Source organism: Parus major, chromosome 2 (assembly GCF_001522545.3).
Source record: "Parus major isolate Abel chromosome 2, Parus_major1.1, whole genome shotgun sequence".
Lineage (NCBI taxonomy): Eukaryota > Metazoa > Chordata > Aves > Passeriformes > Paridae > Parus > Parus major.
In genome coordinates, this window is record NC_031769.1 from 22,839,479 (window position 1) to 22,866,564 (window position 27,086).

The 27,086-nt window shown below is 38.4% G+C and overlaps 2 protein-coding genes across 8 annotated transcripts in view; one reads left to right on the forward strand and one right to left on the reverse strand.

Moving 5' to 3' along the window:
- Positions 1–954: 954 nt before the first annotated feature.
- KRIT1 (KRIT1 ankyrin repeat containing) lies at positions 955–21,070 on the reverse strand. Of its 3 annotated transcripts, none has more exons than XM_015617648.1 (17): positions 20,746–21,070; positions 19,960–20,081; positions 19,504–19,663; positions 18,315–18,407; positions 17,247–17,376; positions 14,931–15,174; positions 14,524–14,639; positions 13,953–14,096; positions 12,706–12,862; positions 12,335–12,442; positions 10,510–10,666; positions 8,270–8,421; positions 7,469–7,635; positions 5,452–5,539; positions 3,563–3,769; positions 3,169–3,285; positions 955–2,698 (listed from the first exon to the last, which is right to left on the reverse strand). In XM_015617648.1, exons 2-17 carry the CDS (start codon positions 20,059–20,061, stop codon positions 2,630–2,632), a joined length of 2,211 nt encoding a protein of 736 aa, XP_015473134.1. In that variant the 5' UTR covers positions 20,062–20,081; positions 20,746–21,070; the 3' UTR covers positions 955–2,629. The 3 variants fall into 3 exon arrangements, with proteins under 3 accessions (XP_015473134.1, XP_015473135.1, XP_018861159.1); XM_015617649.3 differs by having other exon boundaries at positions 20,998–21,051; XM_019005614.1 differs by lacking the exons at positions 955–2,698; positions 3,169–3,285; positions 3,563–3,769 and adding an exon at positions 3,776–4,348.
- Positions 21,071–22,287: 1,217 nt separating this feature from the next.
- Positions 22,288–27,086, forward strand: part of ANKIB1 (ankyrin repeat and IBR domain containing 1) — an 88,747-nt gene continuing 83,948 nt past the window's right edge. For 2 of the 5 annotated variants that reach the window (XM_015617650.3, XM_015617653.3), the window contains exon 1: positions 22,288–22,693. The gene's annotated coding sequence lies outside the window, so the exon portion shown is untranslated. Of the gene's footprint in view, positions 22,694–22,891; positions 22,942–27,086 lie in introns of those variants that run through there. The other 3 variants (XM_015617652.3, XM_015617654.3, XM_015617651.2) reach the window with 2 other exon arrangements.

Consider the following 27,086-nt stretch of genomic DNA (forward strand, 5'->3'; position numbering starts at 1 on the left):
GTAATTTAGTACATTATTTTTATATCTTTACCCTATAGTAATAACAATTAAGAAGAGCTTTTGCAAACCATGTATGTTGTTTCTGTTGAACCTGTATTTCTTTTTCCAGTCAACAGCCCAGCTTTAAACTGCATCCAGCTGTAAGCTGACAGTGGTTGGGAAGCCCCCACCTCCCTGCATCAATTGTTCCCTGCATCAAGCAGCAGCAGCAGAACATTGTGCCAGGACCGAGCTCTTGAACAAGCCGCTCACTGGGGTCAGTTATTCCACTTGGTAAAATCACGCCTGTTTTTCAGTAAAGTTCTCAGTTACTCTTTTGCCTTACAGGGCCTGGTTGAGTGTTCTACTCAAATCTTTGCTTTTGCAGCTGTACAGGTTCTTGCTTTTTAAGAAAGTGCTTGTTAGATGGACTATAGGTGGTAAGCTGGGCATCTCATATTTACAAAGGCACAAGTGTCAGCTTTTCCCATCTTGCAGCTCATTTTCATTGGTTTTTTGTTTGGTACTGATATGAGAGTTACTACTAGTGGTCTGTCTCAGCTGTACTGGATTTCTCTCTGTTCCAGTTTTCATTTCCGTGCTTTCAGATGAAAGGAGAGCACACACTTGCCTTGCCCCAGCAGGGCAGCATGAGCTCCTACATACCCAGGTGCCAGAAACCTCTGGGACTGTAGAGTTGGGCTCTTGCTGCTCTGTGGCTGCACTGATGTGCAACACCTGCAAACTTCTGGCTTGCCACAAGGAACAGCTTCCTGTTTACCTGGTAAATTCCTGAGTAGTATCCTAGGTACATTGCCATAATTTAGAGTACATGGGACCCTCCCTCTGATCCTCTTCTTACATACCTTACAAAGATAAGCCTGTTACAAACTACTGCTCTTTGGTAAAAACACCTGCTTGGTGTAACATTTGATGGCACCTTCATGCTGGCTAAAAAAATAGAAACACCAAATATGACTTGTTGCAAACAATTTATTAGGAAGTAATAAATAAGAATTTAGCAGAAAGGACTATACAGCAGTAAGGCATATTGATAGTATAGTTATATAGGCAACTGACACACCTTCCTAACATTTTGCTCTAGTTTTCTAAGAAAGTGCTATGTAAAGAAATGTATTTCTGATAGCAGTGCCAAGTGATAGCAGGGATGCATGACGAAGGACCTGACTTGCAGTATTTACCTTAAATAAAGCATAGCAATCCATGAAAATTGACTTTTATTTAGGCCTGTGAAGTTTAAGTAGAAAAGTACAGCTTGCTAAGAAGAATACAAAATATTCTCCCGTTCACGTTTTTAACGGCTTACTACTTTAATTTCTTAAACTGCAGTTACTAGTAAGGTATGAGTAAAGTTACTATTCAATAGCACAGTGCTTCACATTCATTTTAGCTTTTATTTGAAAACTTAGAGGCAAGTGCTAATTTTTATTTTTTTATAAAAGCTTTTCTTTTACAAAATATTGCACACTGTTTTAGCATGCAGTTTACACGGAAGAAATAGTCAAGTGCACTTAAAACCCTGAAATACAACCAGAAACTTCAAAGATTTGTGTTACAGATACTATTTTAATGTACAAGAATATGTTTCAGACTGCATAGGATCCCACCCTACACTTGGGACCCAACTTGTTGAGCCCCAACCCTGACTCTACAAAGACCAGGCAGAATGCTTACAATCTCTGACTTCCTCGTTATCTTCATTCTTGCATCCTGCACTGCTTTTAGCCTGAAGAAACTGAATTAATCAGTAGGAAAATTAATTTAAGAGAAATAAGTTAGTACCTCCCGTATGAGCTTTTGTTACTGCATATGTGTTGCAATCCAGGGTAGGATTTATAAAACTTTCTGAAGTCCTCTGAGTAAGGTTCATCTGTAAATCCCTATCTCCCTCTCCTCCATACATATATTTTATATTGCACAGCAAAAAGTAAAAATCCATTTTACAAAACAAGCATGCTAAACATTCAATATGGCTTCTGAATGATTTAAAGTATTTCCCTTTTGGCATCCTCATGCAGTATTTTAGAATAAATATGAATACAAAGTATGAGAAAGGTAAGAGTAAAAATAAAGCAAGCTAAAATGTTTGCCCATTTGACCCAAATAAACAACAACAGTTTATCAAAAGTAGTTGCTCAAAGGTCTAACTGGTCTAACTGGTCTTTTAGGCATATTTATCAATAGTATCTTAAAAATACAGGGTGTCTACATAATACTGCAACATATACCACCTCCTTGGTGTTCCACACAATGACATGAATGGTAAATAGGTTAACTGAGACTTGCTTAATGGCACTGGTAGTCCCATATTTCTCTGGGAACAACAGCTTTACTGGATTCATGCTCATCGAACTAGGTAAACCATTCAGATTTCATCAGCTTTATTGGTTAAGCTCAGCCCTACAATAGTTAATATATGAAACACAAAAATATTTATAAAAATAATAGATATGTTGTATAGTTTTTTTAAAAAAATAAACCATGCAGCTTCTGTACAAAGTTAAAAAACTGTACAAATTGACTTTTCTATTGTGTAAAATTAATGTACATGGAAGTCCTGTTACGAGGAGGAAAAAGTTGTTTTTTGCTCAGCCATCAGATGCCATCTTGTAACTATTGTTCATTTCCATCACTCATTTCTTTCAGTTGGCATTAGCTGGCCATTTAATTTCATCAGGAGTTTTACAACGAGTCCTGCCTATGTAAAGGGATGCAATTAAATTCTATCAGCATTTCAGAACTATGACAATCAAGTACATAACAAAAGCAATTTTCAGCTTTATCCAATCTCAGACTCCATTACTTTCGGTCACAAAGTTACTGGCTCCAGCTCTCTGAATCTCATTATATTTAGAATTAATCTAAGAGAATGAAGGATTGGGCATATGCAAGAAACAGTTTCAGAATTTACTTTAACAGAATTAAACAAAAGGTTTATCCTAATGATTGTAGATGCATTTTATGTATTTTGAATTCTGAAGGCTTCACATGCTAAGATAACAAGGAAATATTCTGAAATATTAATAATAAACTTTTAAAATAACTTTTGTGGGAGTTTGGCTTAGGCTTCTTTTATACTGTGCAAGGGTGGTCAATCTCAAGAGAAATGAGGCTTGTGTATCTAATTTAGGAAAAAGAACATAAAGGATGCAAAATGATAGTGCTTACCTGTTTGGTATGCACAATAAAGCTCATTTTGTTTTCCAGACTGTGGATTTGAAAACACGTATCTCCATCTCCCAACTGCCACATAAAGCAACCGTACTTTAGGCTGAGGAGTAAAGCCTATGATCAAATGTAGGAAACTGTCACTCAAAACATCCTCCATACTTGCAAACTGAACTTCCTTTCATTCACAAAGACAGGATTCAGACTTAAACTACTACATTCCACAATGCAGTTGTAGTTCATAAAGTAGTATAGTGAAAAAATACAAGGCTTTGTTAGTGACTTATAAAGACCTTAATATAAATAGTTGGATGTAAAATTATTTCCAGTACAAAGATTTTAAGAGAAGATAATTAAGTTTTATAGTTATCACTGGCAGTTCACTTAAGCTGACCTTTGTTTCCATGTTGAGGAGGTGTAGCCCTTTTACATTTACTCCTACATACACTTTGATGACTTTATGGCTACTTGAACTTGCTTTGGTGAATATCTGTCCTGTGAAAAAAGCTGCTCCATAAGTAGGGATTTCCCAGCAATTCTGCAAGAACATGCGCTGAAGGTGATGCATCTCCTTACTGACACCTTCACTGGTGCTGAGATTCTAAAAATAAAGAAACAATAGCAATCAACAAGTCCTTCCAAACAGTTGTGATTGTTTGAAGAAAATCTGCTGTTCAGTGCAATCCCAACTAAATGTGTATTTCCAAAGTGCCTTCCCATCAACCATCTTCCTAAATCTAAGCTAAATTAAACCTTAGAGCCATGGAAAGGCTCAAGTGCTGGAAGAGACTGAGGCAAAACCTCAATATCGATATGAGCCTTGGAAATCTGAGCACAGATGCAGCCTCTGAAGGGCCCCACAGCTTTGCCTCTCTCAGCAATAACTGGAACTTGGGATAAGCAGATATGCACCCATCTGATACAAAATGCATCACAATCCTTAAACTAAGTATTCTTCCTCCTTTAAGGGGTCCAATCAAGATGAGCAAGTACCTCCTTCCAAAAACATGGACTGTTTTTTCTTTTCTAAGCAAAAGAGAGGTGCAGATCTCTTTTCTTTAGTGGAGCCTTCATTCAGAATGAGACAGGCTTCTGTTCCTTCCTCTTCAGTAGAGTGCAGCAGTCAGAACAAACAAACTATCGCTGGAGTGCTCCTCAAACCAGAATGATAACAACCACTCTAACAAATAAAAAATTGGTTGGGCCATGGACAAGATCAGAAGGCACAGACATGAGGGAGAACACAAATCTTCAACAGTTAGGGGGCCTTGACTGTGGGTGTGGTAGACAGGATTGGTCTCTCTGGATCCACACCCTGCCTTACAGCTTACCTGAATTCTACACAGCTATTTCTAAAATGTAAAATCTTCAGAACAGAAGATTACAACTGCTTTCCATTTCCCTCCATGCCCTACACCCCAAAATAATGTCCCAAAAGCAGAAGTCAAGAAAGCTGTGCTCATTCTTACATATAATTTGATGACAGAATAGAGACAACTTTGCTACACTATAGTCTCAGACCACCATCACTCCCTCCTTCATCTCTATTAGAAAGAATAGGAATGATCTGCTAATTTCTGACAAAAAAGGTGTGGGCACCAAAAGAAATTTTATGACTAAGTAATCTCATTCAGAAAGAGGGGAAAGGTTTGAAAACATTCCCTAAGTGCCTCTGCAGCATTTCCTGGCAGCTACCTTTAGTGATGCGCATCAGGTGGTACAGTTCTTTTTCTGACACACCTCACTTTATCCACAATTACTTGTGAAGACCAAAAATTTAATGTGACCTCATTTGGGAACCACAGTCCTCAGTTAAATGCATTTTTACATAAACAGCCCAAGTCCAAAAAATTTTAAATTTTTGCTCAATTAAGTGCTCTAATCAAAGGTGTTTATGTGTGTTTGTGTGTGTGCGCACATGCACGTCAACAGCACTACCAGATCCCTAAGACACAACCTACACTGACAAAAAGGACTTTGGGGATCTATTGCTACAAGCAGACTTAGAAATTTAATTCAGAGTAGATTTTTTCACACCTATGCCTGAATTGGAAGTGTGCCAAATACACAAGGGGTATGAACAAGGAAAATGAACAGATAACAAACGTATTTACTTCTAACAAAGAGATCTGTAACTGTACAAGAAATATATTCCAACAACCCATCCCAAAAATTCAGAACATTTTTAGCTTTTTATACGAGTATTTCAGTTCATTAATAGCCAACCAAACAGTCACAAACGTTTAAGAACAGGATTTTCTACTACCTGCTTATTTATTTTACCTTGTATTCATGAAGTATCCTGTTTGTCCAATGAGGAGCTTTACTTTTCAGTTTAGTTATTGGTACGATAGATTTAAGATTTTCTTCACTAGGAGAGAAACAAAGAGGAACAAAGTTTTTCTTCACTAAACAAAGCAAGAAAGAAGAACATCTGCCACAATGTACCTTCAAGTCACACACTGAGCTAGACAGTCAGATCCTACTCTATCTTGTCTCATCAGATGGGATTGTTTCCTAAGATACAGTGCAATTCTTAGTTAATGAAGATCCAGCATTATATAGAGTGTATATTTATATATATATATATATACACTCTATGTCACACATCATGGACGTGGCATGGAGAGTAAATGCCAGCAGAACACAGGACTCATACTTGGTTAGGTTAGGGAGCTGTTTGGTGAATTCCAGGTTGGAAGCCAAAATTATATACAAAATGCCATTTACAACAGCATATCACATACTCAGAAAATATGACAGATTGTAGATATTCTTCCTTCCACTCCTGTAGTCAGGACTACCAAGGACTCAGCCCAGTTAATTTCCATATTAAAGTTATATATTACATGACATGAAAGAGAAGCTACTTAGATCAACAGCCTTTTTTAAAAAACCCAAAATGCAGAAAACAAAAAACAGTAAAAGAATGAAAGTCTTTACCAGTTTGCTTTTATGTACAGTTAAGATAGTATCAAGACCTAGTGATGTAATCTGTTTAGATGTAACCTATTTAAACTGTATTTGGCAGTATATATGATCTGCCAAGTAAAAACCCTTCACAGGACAGTGCAATCAGATCTTTAAGGTCAAGGATACTGTCATACAAACAACAGCCTGGATATATTTTTGGAATTACCATGTCTTTTAATGAATATCTATGACAACAACAAAAAGAAAAACAGATTATGAAACTCCTATATGAAGAAAAGCTAGGTGAATATGGATGGAAAGCATGTCCAAATGGCTTTTTATCTAGCCCAAACTATCTTTGCAGGTAGTTCTGCCTGTAGAGCCCAACATTTCCACTGGGCAGGATGAACTTGGAACCACAATACTGATACACTTCTGTGAAGAGAATTATATATATATATATATATATATATATATATATATATATCCCTGCAGCTGCTGGGAGTCAGCAGGGAGTAATTTCATAGAAAACTCAGCTGCACTGAACTGCACACTCATACAGGAGGGCAGTCCCACTTAAACACCATTCTCCTTACATTCCATCGACCGGCTGTGCAACTGCAGAACAACACATGCAAAAACCCAGCAGGCCAAGGCAGCTCAGCTGATGCTGTGAATAAGAGAAGATAAGCATAGCAGCATTCCAGAGCAGCACAGCTGCTGTTCCATGAATGAAGTGAGGTGGAGATGGCAGGGGTAAAGGTGCACACAGTAGAGAACTGGAATCTTCATGGACTCAAGATACTGCTATAGAAATGTATGTGGGAAGAACAAGCCATCCCGAAATAGCTCAGCTACTGTTGTGCTGGCATGCAGAGGGAAGGGGAGAGAAAAATACCATCTGGCTGAGCCCTACTGGTGCTATGTGTTTGAAGAATTTAGTACAGCATTTCTCCTACAAATGACGGAAGAGAAACAATATCACTGCATGGTCTGTCTAAAGAGGGAAAGTCAATCCCAGATATTGGTCTAACTGCCATAGTAAGATGTTTCTTCAACATTGCTCAAAGCCTCAGTCCTGTCAGAACCCTTCAAATGAATATTGTTGTTTATTTTGATATTAATACTGTATCTCAGGACAGATTTTACACACTATAGAACCTCCACCCCTCTGTCTAGGACTGCAATAATTAAGATTAATACATTTTCACACACAATGTCCAACTTCTATTAATGCTACAAGGGTTATGTGATTACTCTGAACTCTAGCAGAGTGATGAAGAAAACCAACAAATGTATCATACCTAAAATTTGAGGGTTCCATAGTAAATGCTATCTAAAAATACTTAATCTAACACATAATTTTAAGTTTTAAACACATACTTACTTTAGAAACCCCTGTTTATGTTTCTTGCTCTCATAATTTCCATAGACTATTTGTAGAAGAAGACTTGCCAGTGTAATCAGCTTTGCATCGGGTGATGTATAAAAACCTTTCAGTAAATTATATCTGGCCTCATCAAAAAGTATAAGAATAGCCAATGGATCCTCAATCTGTTAAAAAGATTTAAATAATATGATTTCTTTTTTAAAAGGAAAACAAGCTTAGAAACTATAAATACCATTTCTCACTGACTCAGAGACAGAAGACAAAGGTGTGATCCTGACTGAAGTGTACATTTTAGTGCTGCTTTGTAATAGAAGCATTGCTTTTCATTGACTTACTTCAACACTTCACTCATCTAACACACCAATAAAGGCAACTAGCACACCATGCCCAATCAAAAAATTCACAGAAATACTGGTATCTGTGGATTTTTTTCCCCCATTAATTCATTTTTGGTAATATGCTTGAATAATCCCATTGAAATAGACCAATTAAATAACTGAAAAACAAGAGCACAAGGAAGAAAATTAGGCAGGTTGTTTTTAGCTGTATGACAGACAGAGACTGACACATGGAGACACTGGATTAACTCAAGTGAGAGGGTGAGAAAAAGTAAGAGAACAATGAGATGGCAGGAAGGCAAAAGAGAGGGAGGGAAGAATGTGAAGACTCAAACCATTACAGAAAAGGCTATGTCAGGTTTAAGTAAGTTTAGAAATTACTAGTCACTATACACACTGAGTGCTGACTGTCAAAGTGTTCTGAGTCTGACCATAACTTCATTCACTTCCAAGTGCTGACCTTTTTTTCTATTTCCAGTGGAAGTCTCACATCCCTTCTCAGGAAAAGCTGTGAGGTTTCCCTTTGAGGATCCAAGTTTGTCAGCTCAGTGAATATTTCAGGCCAGTCTCGAATATGTTGCAAAGGCTTGTGATATGGCTTCAACTGGAGACCTGAAAAATAACAGGTTTGTTTGTAAATAAACAAACAGAATAACCCAGCACATACACACATATGATTAAATGCTGCACCACACCCAGAGCATCTGAAATTGACGATACATTAACCAATATTTTACCTATGTTTTCTAATCTGCTATATAGAAAAGGTTTTGAAAATATGGATTTATTGATGAAACTCTTGGCATCAATTCACTAAATGCAATGGTCTTGAAACTTCATTATTTTCAGTTTCTCAGCAGTGAAGGGCTATTTAAAAATTTAATGGAGTACCAAGACTGACCTTAAAAACACAATAATAAAACATGAGAGACTGTTGTCTCTATTATTATGGCAGAAATACAAAGTCCAATAATCTTATTTCTGACAGAAAAATACAGATATAATTTATCTTATAAATATATTTGCCCTTTTTGTATATATATAAAAATCATAAACTTTTCAGAACAGACATTCTTCTTTTTAATCTGTAAGATGTACTGATTCTTAACAGGCTAAAGACAATCAATGTTTCATGTTCTCCTGTGTATATGAAAGCTGAGAAATTAATACAGAGCTTTGAACTACAGCCCTACTATGTAGTAGAGTCTGTACCTTTGGCTTTCTCACCCTGCCTGTCCTTGGAATATCTCTTTGTTTTTTCTAGGAGTGAGGTTCTAGGAGGCTGTATCTGCCTTATCCTCACTGCTCCGGCTTTCACATTGTGGCATTTCACATTATATAGAAAACTTAAAGCACATCTTTCACTGAGATCAATCTGTTCATTTACTTTATCCATCTTACATTCAAACACAGAAAAGCATCATCTGTCCTACAAGCAAGAAACCTACAGTGTTTTGCAGTTGTACACAAACTGTAACATGCTTTATAATGGAGCTTATCTATTAGTTGTTTAAAGCCATAAATCAGGAGCTCATTTTCAAATCTAGGCTAAATATCTAGAGAATTACTTGCTTTTACACAATGTGTCAGTGAGCTCCCCCACCCCAGCACAAGGGTAACACCTCAATGATTCTATGAAAACATTACATAGATATTTAGAAAAGGTAAAAGCAGCAACACTTTAACTGTCAAACACTTCCTTTTCTTCACATTAACATCTATGTTTAGCTGAGGATTACAGTGGTCATGTGGCATACAGCAAAGTAAAAAGCCCAATGGAATGATACTGGAAGAAAAAGACTAAAGAAAAATAAAGAAAATATTTTCTGCAATAATGAGAACTACTTTAAAAAAAAAAAAAAAGTAACAATACCACTGTAGTGGAGAAATTTAAAAATAAAATTTTAAATGCAAGGCTTCTGTGTTAATGATACTGTCAACACAGCATCCTACCAGACCTGAACTGAGCTTTGTAATCCACAAGGTGTCCCACAGCTATCATGTTGCAGCAGTACTGTTGACCACATTATCTGAAAATACCCAATCACACTCATTGACTCTCTTGGGCTTCTGATTATCTTTTGTTATATATATCTCAAAAACTATAACATCTTTTTTATTTAGATCAGAAATACCAGAAAATACTGCAACTATAAACATGGCATTTTACATCAGAATTCTATCCCATCAAATATATTTGAAAGCTTGTTTATCAAAAATTATTTTGGTGCAAAACACAGGAAAATTCATATGATTAAAGGAACTAATGAAAAAACATTAATCATCTTACTTTAACTAGTGGTTTTAAAAAGACTAAACTTTGGCAAAAAGAATTACATGCATTCAAATTCAGATACTCTGGGAAGAAAAATATGGATAAAAACAGAGTAAGCTATGAGTAAGGCCTATGACAGCCAAGGTGCCCTGTAACAGAAATGCACCCTGGAACAGCCTCATCTTCCTGGATGAAATACATGCTAGCTGCCAGAGTGATACAGTCAGACCTACTGAGGGTACCCAAAGTAAAAGCTAACACAGAGAAGCTCTCCACAGGTCTGAAAGCAGTTTGGAGACATCAGGCTTAAAGCCTGTCAGAGAGCATGTCTCCTACTCTCCTAAGACAGCATGAGTTTTTCCTAAAGGCTAGCAGAAATAAACAATGATAAATCCTCAAGTATAATCATTGTCTTTTTTACTTACTGAGGTTCTCAGAACAGATCCAGATAGTGAAGTACTGCTGAGTTTCTTGAGACAGGCGCATGCCCTCCATTATTTGCTGGACAGTTGTGTTGTTTCCATGTTTCAGCTCGACAGAGCGATACGACCCATCCATACGATAAATTCGAGCCTTTTCATACTACATAAAAATGGGAACACATTAAACAGACAATTTGTTAAAATCCTTTCTGTTGGTGTTTCTGGAGAGGAAAGTAGTTTTACCATATATCAACAACATCTATAATGTTGGGAAAAAGAACACTGCACAACTCCTACACATTTATTATTTACCCAAATTGCTTGTTTCATGGCCTGGGCAAGTTCTTATACTGTGCTTTTTAAAACAGTAACTCCAAGAAAGATCTTGCTGGTATTTTGAAGACTTCTGTTGAATTCAAAGGCAAGTAGGTATTTAAAAGTTCCCTCAGGGATCTAGGTTCAGCTGCCTATGCAAATCCTAAAACGTTCACTTTGCTATTACTGGCATGTTATGAATTTTTCCCCCCTACACTATAAAGACTTATTTTTAGAGGGAAGCACCACCCTTTCTCAGAACCTGCTACAAGAACACAATCTCAGTAAATCTTATAGTGCTCCTATAATATAATCTAAATAAATCTAATAAAAAAGAAGTCATTTTCCCCTTCAGAACTCCCATAGTTTTCACTGAATTGCATGTGAGCCCATATCATGTCTCCTGAAAGACATACATAAACATAAATCAGGTGCTTAAAGCATATATACAAAAGTCTTAAATCAATGAAATGTCTTGTTTTCATTTCTGTAACAGGTTAAATGTTTCAGCTGCTTGAATAAAATCTTTTCAGGAACTTGTTATTTCCCTTCCTCAAATCTAAGTCATCAAGAACTGAGTTCCTTAGAACTTCTGGAAAAAAAACAATGGATGGCTTGGAAAATGACAATTTACTGAAAACAAGGTTGGAATGGAAAGCATCAGTCTGTTTTTGCTGCAGTAGTCACTGTCATTCCTACGGTAGTAGTTTATAAGGGGAGTTTATATATTGTATTAATGAAATAGTAATAAGTGACAACATAACATCTTGAATTATACTCTGAAGTCTACTTAAAATGTGTCCATTAGCCTTTAGAGTCATTAGACACACACACACATTCACATGATCTACTGCCTAATAATAAAGGTCAAAGTAAAATAAAGGTCATTTCCTTCCTCAACTGTTTTGGAAGATCATTCATGCAGAGTGAAATGAAGATAATTTAAAACATCTTGAAAAACTGACAGGTTTAGTACCACCTACTTACAGGGATATAGGTTGCATCTCAAGTCAAAGAAAAGAAACAAGTGGGTTTATATAATTTGTCTAATTTTAAATCTACTTCAGGATAAGAGGAATTGCATTGTAAATTTTGTTTCCCATCCTAAAGGCTAAATCCCCACTGGCTGCCAAGGAAGCCTAAACTGACTAACTGACAAAAAGCCTATATCATAGAAGCCTACATTTAGCCAGCTGAATGGTCCTGTTTATCAACATATAAGAATGCATAAAGAAAGCTGATGGTTGCATGATCAAAAATAGACATAAAACCAGTAGCTGATTTGATGCTCCTACAAATAAATTGGAGCATCATGTTTACATGTCTTACCTGTATTTCTTGAGCCATGAAACAGAACAGAAATATTTAAAGAGACAGAATGTCAGTTTGCCAGTATTTACACTAACAATTTCACTGTGCTGCACATTTCCAGTAACAGCCAGAAGTGATTCTAGCTCTTCTACAAATGTAAATTAAATATAAACTTTAAGCTATTTAGGAAATAAACTCATACAGGTTTATTTATGGCTTCCTTCAGTAGTTTTGCAGCTTCTTCCCACTCATTTTGTTTGTTCTCTTCACAGACATTCAGCGGAGATCTTCCTTGTTGATCAGTAATGTGCTACAAACAAACAGAAACACAGATTCTACATTGATTTCTACATTTACACATTTTGAGATAATTAAAACCTTGATACTAGAGTTCAACCATTTTATTGACACATAATGAGAAAAGCTGAGGTAATGAAAAATATTTAACAATTTTTTAGTAATCACTTAAGATCATTGTGTTTATACACTGTGATCTGGACACTAAAATATTTCTCATACACAATCTAGAAACTGTTGCTAAAACTGCTATTTCTATACACAAACAGAACTTACTCTGTCAATTTCTGGATGATTTAGCAGAATTTGTACTATTTCAGCATGCCCACCTCCAGCAGCAAAATGAAGAGGAGAGCTAAGTTGACCATTCAAAAGATTTGGATTGCATTTCCCTTTCTCCAGCAGCATTCGAGTGGCTTCAACTTTTCCATACCTGTAGACATGTTTAAATCAGAACAGACAGAGCAAACATATAATAATTTTTTTCAGATTGTCCTAATGTTGAAAAAGTGTTTTTTTCCACACTGAAGAGTTTTTAGCTTTCAAATTACACCAGATAAAATGGAACATAATTAAGTTTGTAGAAATTAATATCAGTTCTACACTTCTTTGGTAATCACTGGTCTAGTAACCATTGATTGGATTCATTACAGACAAAATGAACCTTGCTTTAAGCCAGCTACGTTTGGGTAGTTGCAGCAATTCAGTCATGGCAGAACAGAATTCAGCTTTTTCTGGAAAAAAATAATCAGTGTGAGAATAAGAGTTCAGCTTCTGATTGTCATGCAGATGGATCCTGAGGATTCTTAACCCCCATGCTTATTACTGGTAACTCTAATGTGTACTTGATGTACAAAGTATTTACAAACTTCCTGACAAACTTAAAAAGCAAGTAAAATTGTGGGTTTTTTATAACCAAGTTTGATTTTCACATTATTCCTATCATCAGACATACTGACCACTATATACACGAATGACTACCTTCCATAAAGATAAAACAAAAACATTTTTATGACTGAGGAAAGCTTTCAAGCACTTACAGATTAAATCACAGAGTTACAGCCAGACATGCTGACCTCTGTAAATCACCTAGTCCAGCTTCCCACTCAAAGCATGACCAGCACCAAAACATGTTCAGCTCAGCTACTGCTGTGCTGTAAAACTGCTCATAAGCTTAAGCCAACACAGACTGTGAAAGTTACCATGCTAAAACAGACCCAGTGCCTCCAGCAGAAATTAGAATAGATAGTCAGGAGAGACACTAGAGGCAATAAGTAAGTGATGACGTGATCTCCACAACTGGTCTCCCGAAAATTCATTCAAATGAAAATGATCTCAAAAGCTGAAACAATGTTTTTCTTCAGAAGGTTAACACTAACATATATTATAATCAAAGCAAAAAAGTCTAGAGGGTTTTTTTTTTTTATTTCTTCATACGGAGGCTGATAAATTACATAAATGATAGTGCTAAAGAATCATGACAGCTAGAATGCACTTGAATGGTAAAACTATCCTTGACTCACCAGCATGCATAATGGATTGGTGCCCAGTGGTCACTGTCCAGCTGATTAACAGAAAACTTTTTATCCAGAAGGTGGCTTAGTAAATCAGAGTCGCCTTCACAAGCACTGCGGTGAAGAGGGAAATCATCTACCCACTGGTGTTCCCTGAATTAAGAGGGGAAACAGGAAAAAGACAGTTCAGAAATACTACAATTGTGGAGAACATCAACTTTTTCAAAATCACTAGCATAGCACTAACCACAGATCCACCTGAAGAATAAAAGAGAAGTTCATGTAACTAAAATGTGCCAGTATTCATGCAAACAGGTTTTTGGTCATGCAGAAATCAAGCCACAGCTGTATTTTTTAAAGTAAGAAATGCTTCTCTAAAGTTTATAATTTACACCTGTCTTCATTCATCCCTCAACTGACGTGTTTCAATACTTAGAGATTTCAAATAGAATTTCATTTAAAATATGTATTTATACAGTGAAGCCTAAAGTACTAGGAATCTCATTCTAAGTCTACCAAGTACTACTGTAATAAAAAAACCAAAATTATCCATTAATCAAAAAGAAATGTAACATAATACTTGTCCTCTGTGACACTGCTCATGCTGCGTTGCCACTTTTCTCTTTTAGGAATCTGAATCTTTGAATAGTCTGGGGCACCAAGGCCGAAGTATGGATTTATTACCACCTTGTCAACCTGTGAAGACATAATTTAAACACAACTGAAAAAAAACTTACTGAGATTTGGCTACACAATCCTGCATTCTGGTCAGGTATTCTCTTGAATTTATGTTATAAAGTTATAACAGTAACATTTTATAATGAAAGAGAATTATGATCAAATATAAGGATTTGAAAAACTAGTGCACACTTACTGCTAAATAAACAACTCTGATGTGAGCATACACTCATATCAAATAAATGAATGAACTCTAAAATGAAAATGTATGTATGTTTCACAAATGCAAAATGATAATATAGTTCTTACCCTATTGGTATACTGAAGGTCAGACCCAAATAAAGGATTATAGATACATATATCTGCTTTCTCCAATGCCAGCATTTTACTCTTTATTTCCAGTGCAGTATAACCCATGTGCAATGAGCTCTCTGTTTGACCAGGTTCTATAGCATAGGCAGGGTTTATTACATTTGTTTTAATTCTCTCAAGAGGAGATGGTCGGAATAAAGCTGGGATGGAGTGAGACTGGGTGTGCCGTTCATCCAACCACCTGCAGGAGAGAATGGGCAAGTAATTAATTTTCAGGTAGAAAAGGACAATTTTGGTCATGCTGTCCATTATTCTGTTTGATTAAGGACTGTATATATGGTAATCACACATTTGAATTAAAAAAAAAATAATTATAATGTGCACAGCCAATTTTCTAAGGCTAAATTACTCCCTGAATGTGAAATTTGTTAACTACACTCAGTTAAACGGCTGTATTTGCTCAATTTTTGTGGATGCAAACTCTCAAAGAGAAGGAAATTATGCACTAACACTGGTTAGAACTACAAAACTTAACCACATCAACATTTCACCATTTCATTTACTTTCAGTTTAGTAACATTACTACTCTGAACAAATTTTGTTGAGTTTTTTAAAGGGTGAGTTTCAATATCTGTACTGACTTAAGCTTTTCAACTCATGTGTTTAATTAGGGAAAGAAGAAACAGCAGGAAATTAGGAAAAGACAGGAAAAGGCAATAAACCAAAAGGGTCAGTTTCCAAATTGCTAAGTCTCTTTCACACAGGCTACCACCTGCCTTTCTCTAAAGCTGTGCTGTGAGTGCACTCCTATTGACAGCATTGAAGACCTTTAGAGCTCTCTTATTCTGTGATACTGTAGACCTGCTGCATTTTTCCTGCCACATATGCAGTATAACACAGGGCTCAGGACAAGTTACTCATCTCAAGTTTTGGATAAATATACTTTTTACAGAACTCTTAAATTGTTAAAATTGTTAAATTGTTATATTAAGTACTGCATTAAAGGTCTAAAGCCAGGTTTGTATTTAGGCTTCTGCACATGCTTTCTCACAAGCTTGAGGTAAAAATGTGCCTTGCTGGAATACAATAAATTCTGTTTAGTGATTGAGCCTGGAAATATAGAAGAAATAGAAGTACATGCTTTGGACATCCACTGACCAACCACTTGGATCTTGTCTGTCCCAGAATCATATGTAAGGATGGCAGAAGGTAACCTGCAGTTCAGTGCATATGCTCAGGCCTATGTTTAAGTCCTAGATCCAAGCTATAATGTCCTGCAAAAGCAGCATTCCCTTCACTTACTCATGGTCGTGGCAGAAAGAACATTAAAATTGTAATCATTGTGCTACAAACACCCTCTAAGGTATTTTCAGACATTTTCTCTAAATATTTGGTAGATAAATTAGTTATGGCCGTTTGAATCTTTGAGAAGTATTGTTTCAGGTTATGTACATAGAGATTAAAAAATTTAAACTATTTTCTATTGTATTTCCAGGGCTTCTTGTGAGGCTTCTAAGCAGAACTTAGAGCCTGAAGGCATTCAAGCAAGCAGCAAATAAATTTAACTGGTACGATGGTATACATGGAAATGCTACAACTCTACTAATAAATTGTAAAAACCCTACACAGAACCTTTTAGGTAGTAGCCTGTAGCATGATTTTTTTACATTAGCCAGAGGTTTTAGCTAACTTTACTACTGCAAGTAAGTTCATATGCAAGTGTGTCTGGTATTTCTTGGTTAAGGGTACATTAAAAAACAAACAAACAAACAAAAAAACCCAAACCTGTTAATGTACTCAAATTTCAAACTACTACAAATCTAGCTAAACAACTAATCACCTTTCTGAAAGTCAATTCCCTACTGCAAATAAATGAGTGTGTCTGGGGAAGATGCACTCCCTTTTGTACAGGGAGATTTAATTTAAATGCAAATCTTAATGGTATACAATTACAGGATATTTTTACTACAATCTGGCAAGAGCTCTTACTCATATGACAATTATGGCATTTACAGAAGATTAAACATTATAATTTTAGAAAACATTCACTGTGAGCATGAACTTCCAAAAAGCTACTTGATCTAGATAAACACACCATTTTGAGTTTGCAAAAAGACTTTTAGAAATATCTTGTCAAAGTTTCCATTTCTGATAAACATGAAGAAAATACCATGATGATTTCCTTCTTAACCTATATATGCTATAAAAACTATGTGTTACATCGAAAAATTATCTTTTTCATATATATTTATATTTTGATATAAAATATCAAACTTTTAATTTTAATGTATTTTTACTGATTGTGTCTCTTACTTATCCAGGGCAATTAACATTTTTGCTGTTAGTGTAGCAAAGTGTGTGCTGGATTCGCTGCAGACTCTCATGATGTCTTGTAAACAGTAGAACACAGGGCATCCAGGACTGTATGTATATTTTGTATTATCTAAGAAAGAAACATACTCTGATCAGTGAGAACAATCTTATTTTCCCTTCAGCATCTTTTGTAGTCACACATCCCTAAGTAAGACTATATCCTAACTTTAGACTAGAGTGACTTCATTTTCTCCAAATAATAATTGATAACAATTACATACAGCAATTCAGAACCCAACAGCTTACCCTTAAAACCCCTACATATTCTGTCACTATTCCATCACTGTGATTAGGTTCATTTGAGGAATAAATGTTAAATGCATCCTGTTACCAGAAAAAAAAAAAAAAGGAAGATGACTCAGGACTAGGAGAGGTATGTATTGGTACTGGTAATGCCATAATGGTACCTATTTGATAGGTTTTATCAAGTCTTATAAGTATGGCAAAAATGAAGAAGTTTGCCCAAAAGCACACACATTTTACTTCAATGTTTTTAAAAGTACTTTCTTGACAAGTAATTTACTTGGCTTTCTATAGAATTTATTTACTGTTTAGACTTACTAAGCATTCTTCTCTGACTAGAGGACACTGAACTGAGTAGGATGTCTTAGAGTTGCATTCAGCAAATTCCACATAAGTTAAGGCCTGTGTTTTGAAACATAACCAAGTGCACAAATACTGCACTTTTTTTAACAGTAACAATTGTTACAAAGGCAATACATTAAACCAAAGGTTTCTTCCTTGATTTTAAGTAATTTCTTCAAAGTTTAAAACATTCAGGGAGTTTTGCACCTGCCTGCAACTTTTAACGTTTAAATACAGAAAAAGCCATATATCATATTAAAATATATTATATAAATATGCCATATATTATATATATAACTATACAGACAATCATATAACAATGAGATAGATATATACAACTTAAATATATAATATCAAAAAATAAACTCTCAAGTGAATTTCTGCTAAAATGGGTGCAGCTTCACAAATCATGCTCAATGTTACCTTTCACAACAGTTGGAACAATGTAGAGAGATGCCTCCTGGCCTGCCTTCTCTCCATCTAGAGGAAATTTCTTCATTAACACCACACGCTTTCCTAGCACATTATTTAAAAACAGAAGAAAGACAATACATAAAACAAGTAATCATCAAAACAAAGAAAAAAAATCTAGAGTTGGCTATCTGAAAGCTTACCAGACTCAATCATCCTAATTTCTAGGAAGAAAAAATTAAGACTATGAGCTATAATCTAACAAAAGCAAAGAAAATCTAAATACATATGAAAAACTAAAGAACATAAATATGTATATAACCATTAACATTAAAAAATTATATGACTGTAGCCCTTTTCAACTTTTCCAACCTCAACTGCATATTTTAGCAGTGTACAAACTAAGCTGGGCATAATTAATGCTTGGGCCATCTGAGTGAGTCAAATTAAAACTCTCCAAACTAGACAAGGAATGGAGCTTTTGTTTTTAGAGGACATTCCTCTATGTGTATTAATTCTGTTATTCTGTGTTTGCTGCAGAACAAGCTCTGTTACATCCACTTAGCTACAGTTATTGCCACCTGCAACTTTTTACCACGTAAACAACAAAGATGAAGTCCACAGCAAAGACCAGAAGTCTTTTAGTCATTATACTTGATACCAACCTGGAAATGCAATAAGCTGGTTAAAAAAAAATTTGTCAGCACAAGTGTAAGGTTCTTTGCTAGGTCAGCTGTGTAACAAGGAAAAAAAAAGTACTCATCAAATTCCATCTGTGAGCGATACAGTTATGCTAGAAGTATTTTCATATAGATACTGTCTTCTGAACAACTGACTTTATAATCTATCAGTTCCCTAGTCCCAAGTAAAGTTTTAGCTGAAGTTATGGATAAAAAAGCCACTTTGATCTGGTTTACTGGAAGTTTAGCTATAAATCTAAACTTGAGGTGAAGAAGCAACATAGAGAAAGATTAATTTATTAACAATCTTTTAGTAAGCATTTTATAGAATGGGAAGGTAAAGAGAAACAAAGCTAAACAAAAGGTTTTAGCTGTACTGTTGGCTTAGTTTTTTTTGATGAACCTCAAAATGTATCTTCCTTCTTTATACTAATTTCATGCTTTTGTACAACCTTGCCATGACAATTTAAAAAACATTTTTATGGTGTTATCAATAGTATAGTAGATTAAAATGGCTTTACCTTTAATACCCTGATTGGCTGGTGAAATTGGTTTGGTGGCTTCTAATACGTAATCCAAGATGCTCTGGGTTATCTCAGTGCCTCCTTGAAGTTTAGTTTCCAGCAAAACTTTCTTTCTTTTTTTCTTTTGGCCTTCAATGGGAACTTCAAGTAGCAAAATCTTTCAAACAATAATGAAACCAAAGAAGTTTAAGCACAGCTGAAAGAAGCACAGAACTTTAAAAAATATTATTATTATTATTACTATTACTATTATTACTATTATTTATTATGCCACAGTAAAAGTAGCAACAAAATTCAAGAAGTAGAAAATGTTGAGGAGCAGAATGGTGAAGTCAGAATGACCTCTGCATCAGACTACTGAGTAAAAGACTACATTCTCTTCTATTATTACATATTTACGATACTATTTAAAAAGCCAAACAACTAAAACATAAAGAAAAGAAATAATTTTACTTCATAGGATTTAGCTCGATACTCCCGAGAATTGAGGCTAGCAGTATTTTTTGGACGAATCACAGCAACATATGCATCTCCAATGTTTTCTGGGTTTCCCATCTCTCCTTCTTACTTTATCACTGGAAATAATGAATAAACAAGAAGATTCAGCTGAAAAAAACATCCAACAGCACACTAAACTTCAGGATGCAGTACTCATAACCACTGATGCTTTGCGTTATTCATTTATTGTTCTTTAGCTGGAGAAATGCCAATGGCTGATAGAATTCTGCTTCCTTTTCATGAAAGGGGAAAATAGGATGTCAGGTAGATTTGATATAAATAAGCTTGTTCTCTAAACCATCTTTAAAATAAAAACAATGTATTTCTTTTTCCCACTTTGTAGCTATCTTCCTCATTTTGCAAACCAGACAAAAGGCCAAAGAAATTTTGAGCTCTGGAAAAGATATGAATTTTAAGAAGAAAGCCATTTTTAAGTGACAAGCACTGTAATTTATAAATTGTGGTGTAACAAGTACTCCACTTCTCTGAGTTCCACATGGATTTCAAGAAAATACCTGGTTTTCATCTCCCCCCCACAAAGTAGAACACAGTCTTGCCTACAGCCAAGTAACAAAGCTGATAAAAATAAACTATAATATGGATTAATTTACTTAGTTTTATTTCAGTGGAGCTGCAAAGTGGCGCACAATTCATTCAAATAGAGCTTCTGAAAAGAAGATATTTTTAGTTTCTGAAAAAAGTGAATAGAAGCATTTAGATTTAAGAAAAAGCTTTGCTTACCCTTCTGTTAAACCAAGGTGACAATTCCTAAAATCACAAAATTGTATGGAAATTATATGGAAAACCTCCTAAAGCTAAATCACATATCAGCTTCCATTAAGAAGGTTATGTCTGACCATTTCCACCTTCCAGCTGATCATTTTCTTCATCTGCAAATGAACACACTTTCATTCCATAGCATCAGTACGCTCATGCTTTTTGCAGATTAACTCCTCTACATATTTTCAATGTTAGTGTTTCTAGCTTCTCCACCTCTTCTAGGAGAAACAGAGGTCTTCAGATTCCTATGGCCTTTGTCCAGTATGTTTCCTGGGAGCAAGACTACCTGAAAAGATATTGAAAAAACCTCAACATAAATAACAACATTTTCACCATCAGTTAAGATAAATACATTAGTTCAAGGATTTAATGATGGTACATGAACAGTATAATATCTGAACAGAAACAGCCAATGATTTGCATTACAGTAACATCTAAAAACATTAAATAAGCAACATGCTGACTCACAAGAACTCATACTTAAGGGTATTAAGAATTTGAAGAGGAAAAAGAAACAACCATCCCTTATGCACAGCTAGGAAAGACCTAGTCCTTGGGTTTTACACGTGCTTGGATACACAAGGTTTGGGTCGTAGGCTTGTGTGGAGGGAGCCTGCACTGGTACGGCCGGGTCACCTGGATGACAGGTGCTGGGCGAGGTGAATAAGCAGCGGGTGAACTCCCCCTGCCACTGCTCTGCACTAAATCCAGTGCAGAACGAGCATATCTGTGAAACTGACAGCGCTGAGACTTGCAAAATAACTCCAGAAAACAAAAAGTGAGAATGAAGACGGGTGAAGCTGAAGGATGTGACAATAAACACAACCAGCTTCAGAAGATATCACCACGAACCGATTCTGACCAAACCCAGGTGCTAACAACGCGGCCCCATTCCAAAGGCTGCCGGTCTAAGGCACACGCCTCGTACAGGCTTCTCCCAGCGCCGCCAACCCTTCCCGCCTCCCGCAGGACACGCCGGGACGAGGTGGAGGGCGGCTCCTGCCGGGACTCCCGGCCGCACCACCCCCTCCTGGGAGGCGGTGAGGCCGGGGGCATCGGGAGCCCCGCAGCGCTGCCTCGCCTCGACACGGCCGGAGGGCGACGGGCGGCCCCGCACCCCAGCACCTCCCGCCCCGCACCGCCCGGCCGGGAAACGCCCCGAACTTCCCCGGCCGCGCCCGGGAGCCGCCAGGCACCGATCGCCGAGGGGTGCTCCAGCTGAATCCCCGCGGGGCGGGAGCGGCTCCTCCGCCCTCAGGACCGCGCCCGGAGCCGGGGTGAGGGAGGTCGCCCTGGCCCCGCTCCCTCCCCGCCTGCCTTGCCTTCCTCGGTGGCGCCTGCCGCCGCCTGCCCGCCGCATCCTCCCGCCGCGCCTGCCGCCCAGGCCCCGCGTCCCGGCCTGCTCCGCCCCGTCCCCGCCCCGCTCCCTCCCCCGGCGCGGTGGATCCGCTTCCCGTCGGAGCCCCGCGGGCCTCGGCTGCCGATGAGTTTCCGGGTCGGCGGCCTGAACTTGTGCTGCTACCGCCGGTTGTTGACCGCGGGCGGAGAAAGAGGGAGTGAGCCGGGGCTGCGGGCCGGGAACAGGAGGCGCGGCTGGTGGGTGGGGAGGCGCCGAGGCGGAGCGGCCCCCCGGGCCCGCGGAGCGTCGCCGGCAGCAGCTGTCAGCGCCGCCGCCGAACAAAGGGGGAGCGAGCCGGCGGCAGCCGCAGCGCCGTGCCCGCGCCGGGGGCCTCGGCGGGCTGAGTGACAGCCCCGGCTGCCCGCGAGGCTCCCACTAGAGCGGGCACTCCAGAGGGCGCCGTACCCGGAGTGGAGCGGGAGAGAGGAGCGGCCGCTGGGCACATGGAAGCTCTCAGTGGCGGGCGCGGAGGCTCCGGGAAGGGCCGGGGAGAGCTCCTGTGAGGAGCCGGTGAGTGCCCGGGGCGCTGGGCGAGGTCCGAGCGGGGGCTGCGGGAGGGCACGACGAGCGGAGCTCGGCCGCGGGTGAAGCCTGCATGCTCCGCACATCGGGGCGTCGGCAGCGCCGCGCATCGCGAGGGGGCCGGGCCGGGAGGCGGCTCCGGGGGCGCCTCGGTGCCGTCGGCAGGCGAGGAGAGCGGAGAGGGGGAAGCGGGAGCAGCCGGAGTGCGGAGGTGAACAAGCGGCAGGTTACGGGAGGTTAGTGCGGCAGGGGGCTGTGGCGAAAGGGGATGGCGGGAGCCGGGGACCGCCATCCCGGGCCGGGGGATAAGGGGGGAAAGAGGCCGCCTCCGGCCCGGGCTCTCGGAGGGCGGGGGGCTTGCCCGGCAACTGGCCGGCTGCGAGGGGATCGGTGGCAGCTGCCCCGGGGCGCCCGGGACCGACGTAAAGTTTGGAGCTGCCCGATGGCCTGGCTTCAGCCAGGTCCCGCCGCCGGGCTCATGCTCGTCTTGTTCGTAGCCGGGAAATCCTGCCTGGGAGGCAGAAGGGAAAAAGTGTGAGCGGCCGGAGCATGTGCTGCGGGGCGAGCTGTGACAGAGTGACCTGGCTTCCTGGCTCGGTAATGCCGTCAGAGCAGCCTTTGAATGAATTTAAACGCTCGCGATCTCGGGGGTGTGGGTATTTTTATTTTTTTTTTTCCTTTTTATTTTCCGGGTTTATTTTTTTTTATTTATTTTTTTTTTACCTCAATGGAAAAAAATTAGTCTTGATACCGTAGCAGTTTTATGTAAGTAGCAGTATCCCTCTCCCAGGCATGTCTAAGCACGTACTGGAAATTGGGCAACTTTTAAAAGTTAATGTTAATAATTCATGACTAGTCAGTCTACCTCTTATTTACAGTTCAAATAGTATGCGGAGGATATAAAGAGTCACGAAAACATTCTCGGCAGAGTAAAGCACTAATACTACAGACTAAATTGTTTGCATGGATCAGTCCATTATGACTAACCGTCCTTGACTGTACCTTCTTTGAGTGCATTTTTGTACTTACCAGTTCCAGAAATGGAATTTTAGTTGTAGACATAACATCAATAATGTGCTGTGATTTAAGTACATTCATTAAAGAGAGAGATGGCTTTTGAGAGGATTTTGACTGTAGAGGTTCACAATGAGGAGAGACTGTGTCTTCCTGATATATATGGCTGTTTTATCCTTACTTTCATCTTTTTGATTTTTCAATATGAAGTGTGGTAGATAAATTAATCTTTAATCTCTTTCTGCATACAGAGGAGTACTACTCTTCTTCCTTGGCAGGGGGAAAAAAAGGCTTTAGTCATAAGGAAAGCAACAGCATTTTTCAACTACTTAGAACATGTGACTTGTCTCATTAAGATGTCTACACAGAAGTAAATTGGTAGAATTTATAGCAACTTATTTTTCTTTTTTGTGGATGTGGAAAGAGTATATGGTTATATTTACAAATTGCATAAGAGGCTTCTGCAAACTTCCAGGCTTTTCTGTGTTCCTGTACTCAGTTAATTCCTTGTTCAACAAAACTTTACTTCAGTCCTTAATCAAAAGAATAATATATTTTAATAATGCAATCTATTATTCCTGACTTACAGTATTACTATGAATCTATTAAAAAGCTAAACAATGTTGGTGTGCCCTGTGTTTATGTGTATATGCATCAGCAGAGTATTACGAATAAAAATTAATTTTAAAAGAAAGACAAAAAATTGCAACAGTAGCACTATAATAATAATATCAATAGCCAAAACCCAAAAGTTAAGTAAGTTTCATGCAGTCTCTTTTATTTTCACTTGTACCGTTCACATCTAGATAGTACTAGGTATGTACATATGTAAGTACATGATTGGGCTTATTGCACAAACCATGGAGTTTCCTGGATGTAGTTACATACTGCATGTGAGTTTACATGTATCTCTTATGTATTCCTACCTGGCCTACAAACTTCAGAAAATTAAAGAAAACTATGTAAATTTGAAAAGAATGCTTTCTAAAGCTGTCAGCTTTTATTTAATGGAACAACTATAAAAATAGTTTTAGAAAATGCCATTATGTCTTTGTTCACTATATAAAACCTTGTTAATGCTATGGTTGATTTTTTTTCTGTCCTGAGCAGTTTATCACTTCTGGTCTGTGATATCTCTGCTGTGATTGCTTATCACTATGTTTCTTTTTGTTGCAGTAGTAGAGCTTTGTTTATTAATCATTAACTAGTTTGGCTAGCAAGTTTTGTGATGTTTTGGATTTTTGTTTGTTTTGGTTTTTTTAAGATTTTTTTTTGTTTTGTGTATTGGAGGGATTTTTTTTTGTTGTGTGAATTCTTTTTGTTTCTTTTGGGATGGGTGGTTGTTTTTGAGGGGTTTTGTTTGCTGGATTTATTTTTGCGGTTCAGATGTTATGTAGGTACCGTTACCTGAGCAGTTCAGTAACTTCTCCTTGGAATCTGATAACTAGACTTTGCTGTCTGCAGTTGTCACTGTTGAAGTTTTGTCAGCTTTGCTAAGGTGACTCATGCCAGTAAGAAGGAAAATTGAGAAGGTGGAGGTTACCGATACGTGTGCTGAACCAGTTACGTTTCTAATCATATTACTGTGTTTGCATAATTGGTAATGACACATAGCAAAGAGAGATCTGTTTTGCTTGAGGAGCAGCCCTGTGGAAATTCTGAAATGTTCAAAATGACATGGAAAATTGTTTTCAACATCATTATCATCAGGCAAGACTTTTACTGCTTTTGCTTCCTCCTCCCAAAATACATACCACATAGTTTTCCATGGAGCATTATAGAAATCATACTTAGGTGTAAATTTTAGGGGGAAAGATTATTTCATGCAAGATTATATTACATTTTACATTGAAAGTTCAAGCCAGAGATGTCTACCTAATGTTTAACAATTGCTGTTTTTCTTCATAACTGCTAAATGTCTTCCAGTATTATTGGAAGCTGACAAGTTAGTCTTTGTGACAATAGAAGGTCAAGTGCAAGGTCCCCACCTGGGTCAGGGCAACTCCTGGTACTGATACCAGGCTGGGGGGTGGAGGGATTGAGAGCAGCCCTGCCGAGGAGGACTTGAGAGTACTTTTGGATTAAAAACTGGACATAAGCTGGCAGTCTGCATTTGCAGCCCAGAAAGCAAATTATTTCCTGGGCTGTATCAAAAGCAGCATGGCCAGCAGGGTGAGGGAGAGGATTCTGCCCCTCTGCTCTGCCCTGGTGAGAGAGACCCCACCTGGCATGCTGCATCCAGCTCTGGGACCCCTCAGACAGCAAAACATGAACCTGTTGGACAGGGTCTGGAGGAGAGACACAATGGAGCAGCTGTTCTGTGAAGAAAGGTGTCCTGAGGTGACTTTGTGATGCTTGTATCCCAAATCATCTGTTCTGTTTATGCTGGAAATTGAGTTTTGCTGCCTTAAGACTGGTTCCAAGAGTAAAGGGGGAGAAAAGAAGCACAGAGTTTGTTATCAGAAACTGCACTTGCTCCCCTGCATCCTTCTCCTGGACTGTGTTGTCTGCAGCATGGACAGACAGTGGGAGAGAGCTTTCCTTTGTTTTTTAGTTAGTTGTTAGCTAGCTGAAGCAGAGAAGTTCCCTGGAACCTCCTGTGTGATTTTGTTTTTCTTCGAACTGTTGTGGACTGAAAACCCAGAAAAACACTGGGAGCTCTCACCTGTAGCCCACGAGGGCCTGGGATGCTGTGTTCTTGCGCTGGAGGGACTGATAAGAGACTGAGTGAGCCAAGCTACACCCCACAACAAGGACTTTCTGAACTTGCCATCTCTTCAGAGCTGCGAGAGGTTTAATTGTTTGATATTACTTTTTTTTTTTTTAATTCTTGTGAATGCTTTGCTTGTTAAATAAACAGTTTTTCCCACTTTTCTCCAAGGAAATATTTTCCCAAACCAGCTGGGGGAGGGGCCACTTGAAAGTAGATGCTTTCTAGAGGGACTGCATTCAGAGATTTCTTCCCAGATTTGCCCTAAAACAGGAAAAAGGCCAAAAGAGTTGGGGTTGCTCCATCTGGAGAAGAGAAGGCTCCAAGGAGATGCTGTTGCAACATGTGGGTATATAAAGGAAGCCCACAAGAAAGACTTTTTACTGGAGCCTGTTTTTGTAGGATAAGGAACAAGAGTTTGTAACTGTTTCAGATAAGGCAAACACTTCTTTTGAGCTAAAGCTTATTTGTGGTACTGCTAATATTCTTGAATTTAATTTAAGGGGTTTTGTTGAAGTTCCTCAAGAGATATTTTCATTTAGTGGTTTCCTTAGATTTGTATTTTAAACTAGGTAAATTCTGAGCTCTGTTGTAGGATAATTGCAGCTAAAATATGGGAAGACACTGTAAATGGATTACTGGAGAGAAATAGGAGGG

What these genes read in the sequence shown, in the direction of transcription:
- KRIT1 (XM_015617648.1), bottom strand. Translation starts at nt 20,061, where the DNA reads ATGGGAAACCCAGAAAACATTGGAGATGCATATGTTGCTGTGATTCGT. An exon ending in AGGAAGCCATAAATAAACCT is followed by an intron (nt 10,667 to 12,334) that starts GTATGAGTTTAT and finishes ATTTTTATGTAG; the next exon opens with TATGAAAAGGCTCGAATTTA. An exon ending in GGATACTTCATGAATACAAG is followed by an intron (nt 3,770 to 5,451) that starts GTAAAATAAATA and finishes CTTTATTTTTAG; the next exon opens with AATCTCAGCACCAGTGAAGG.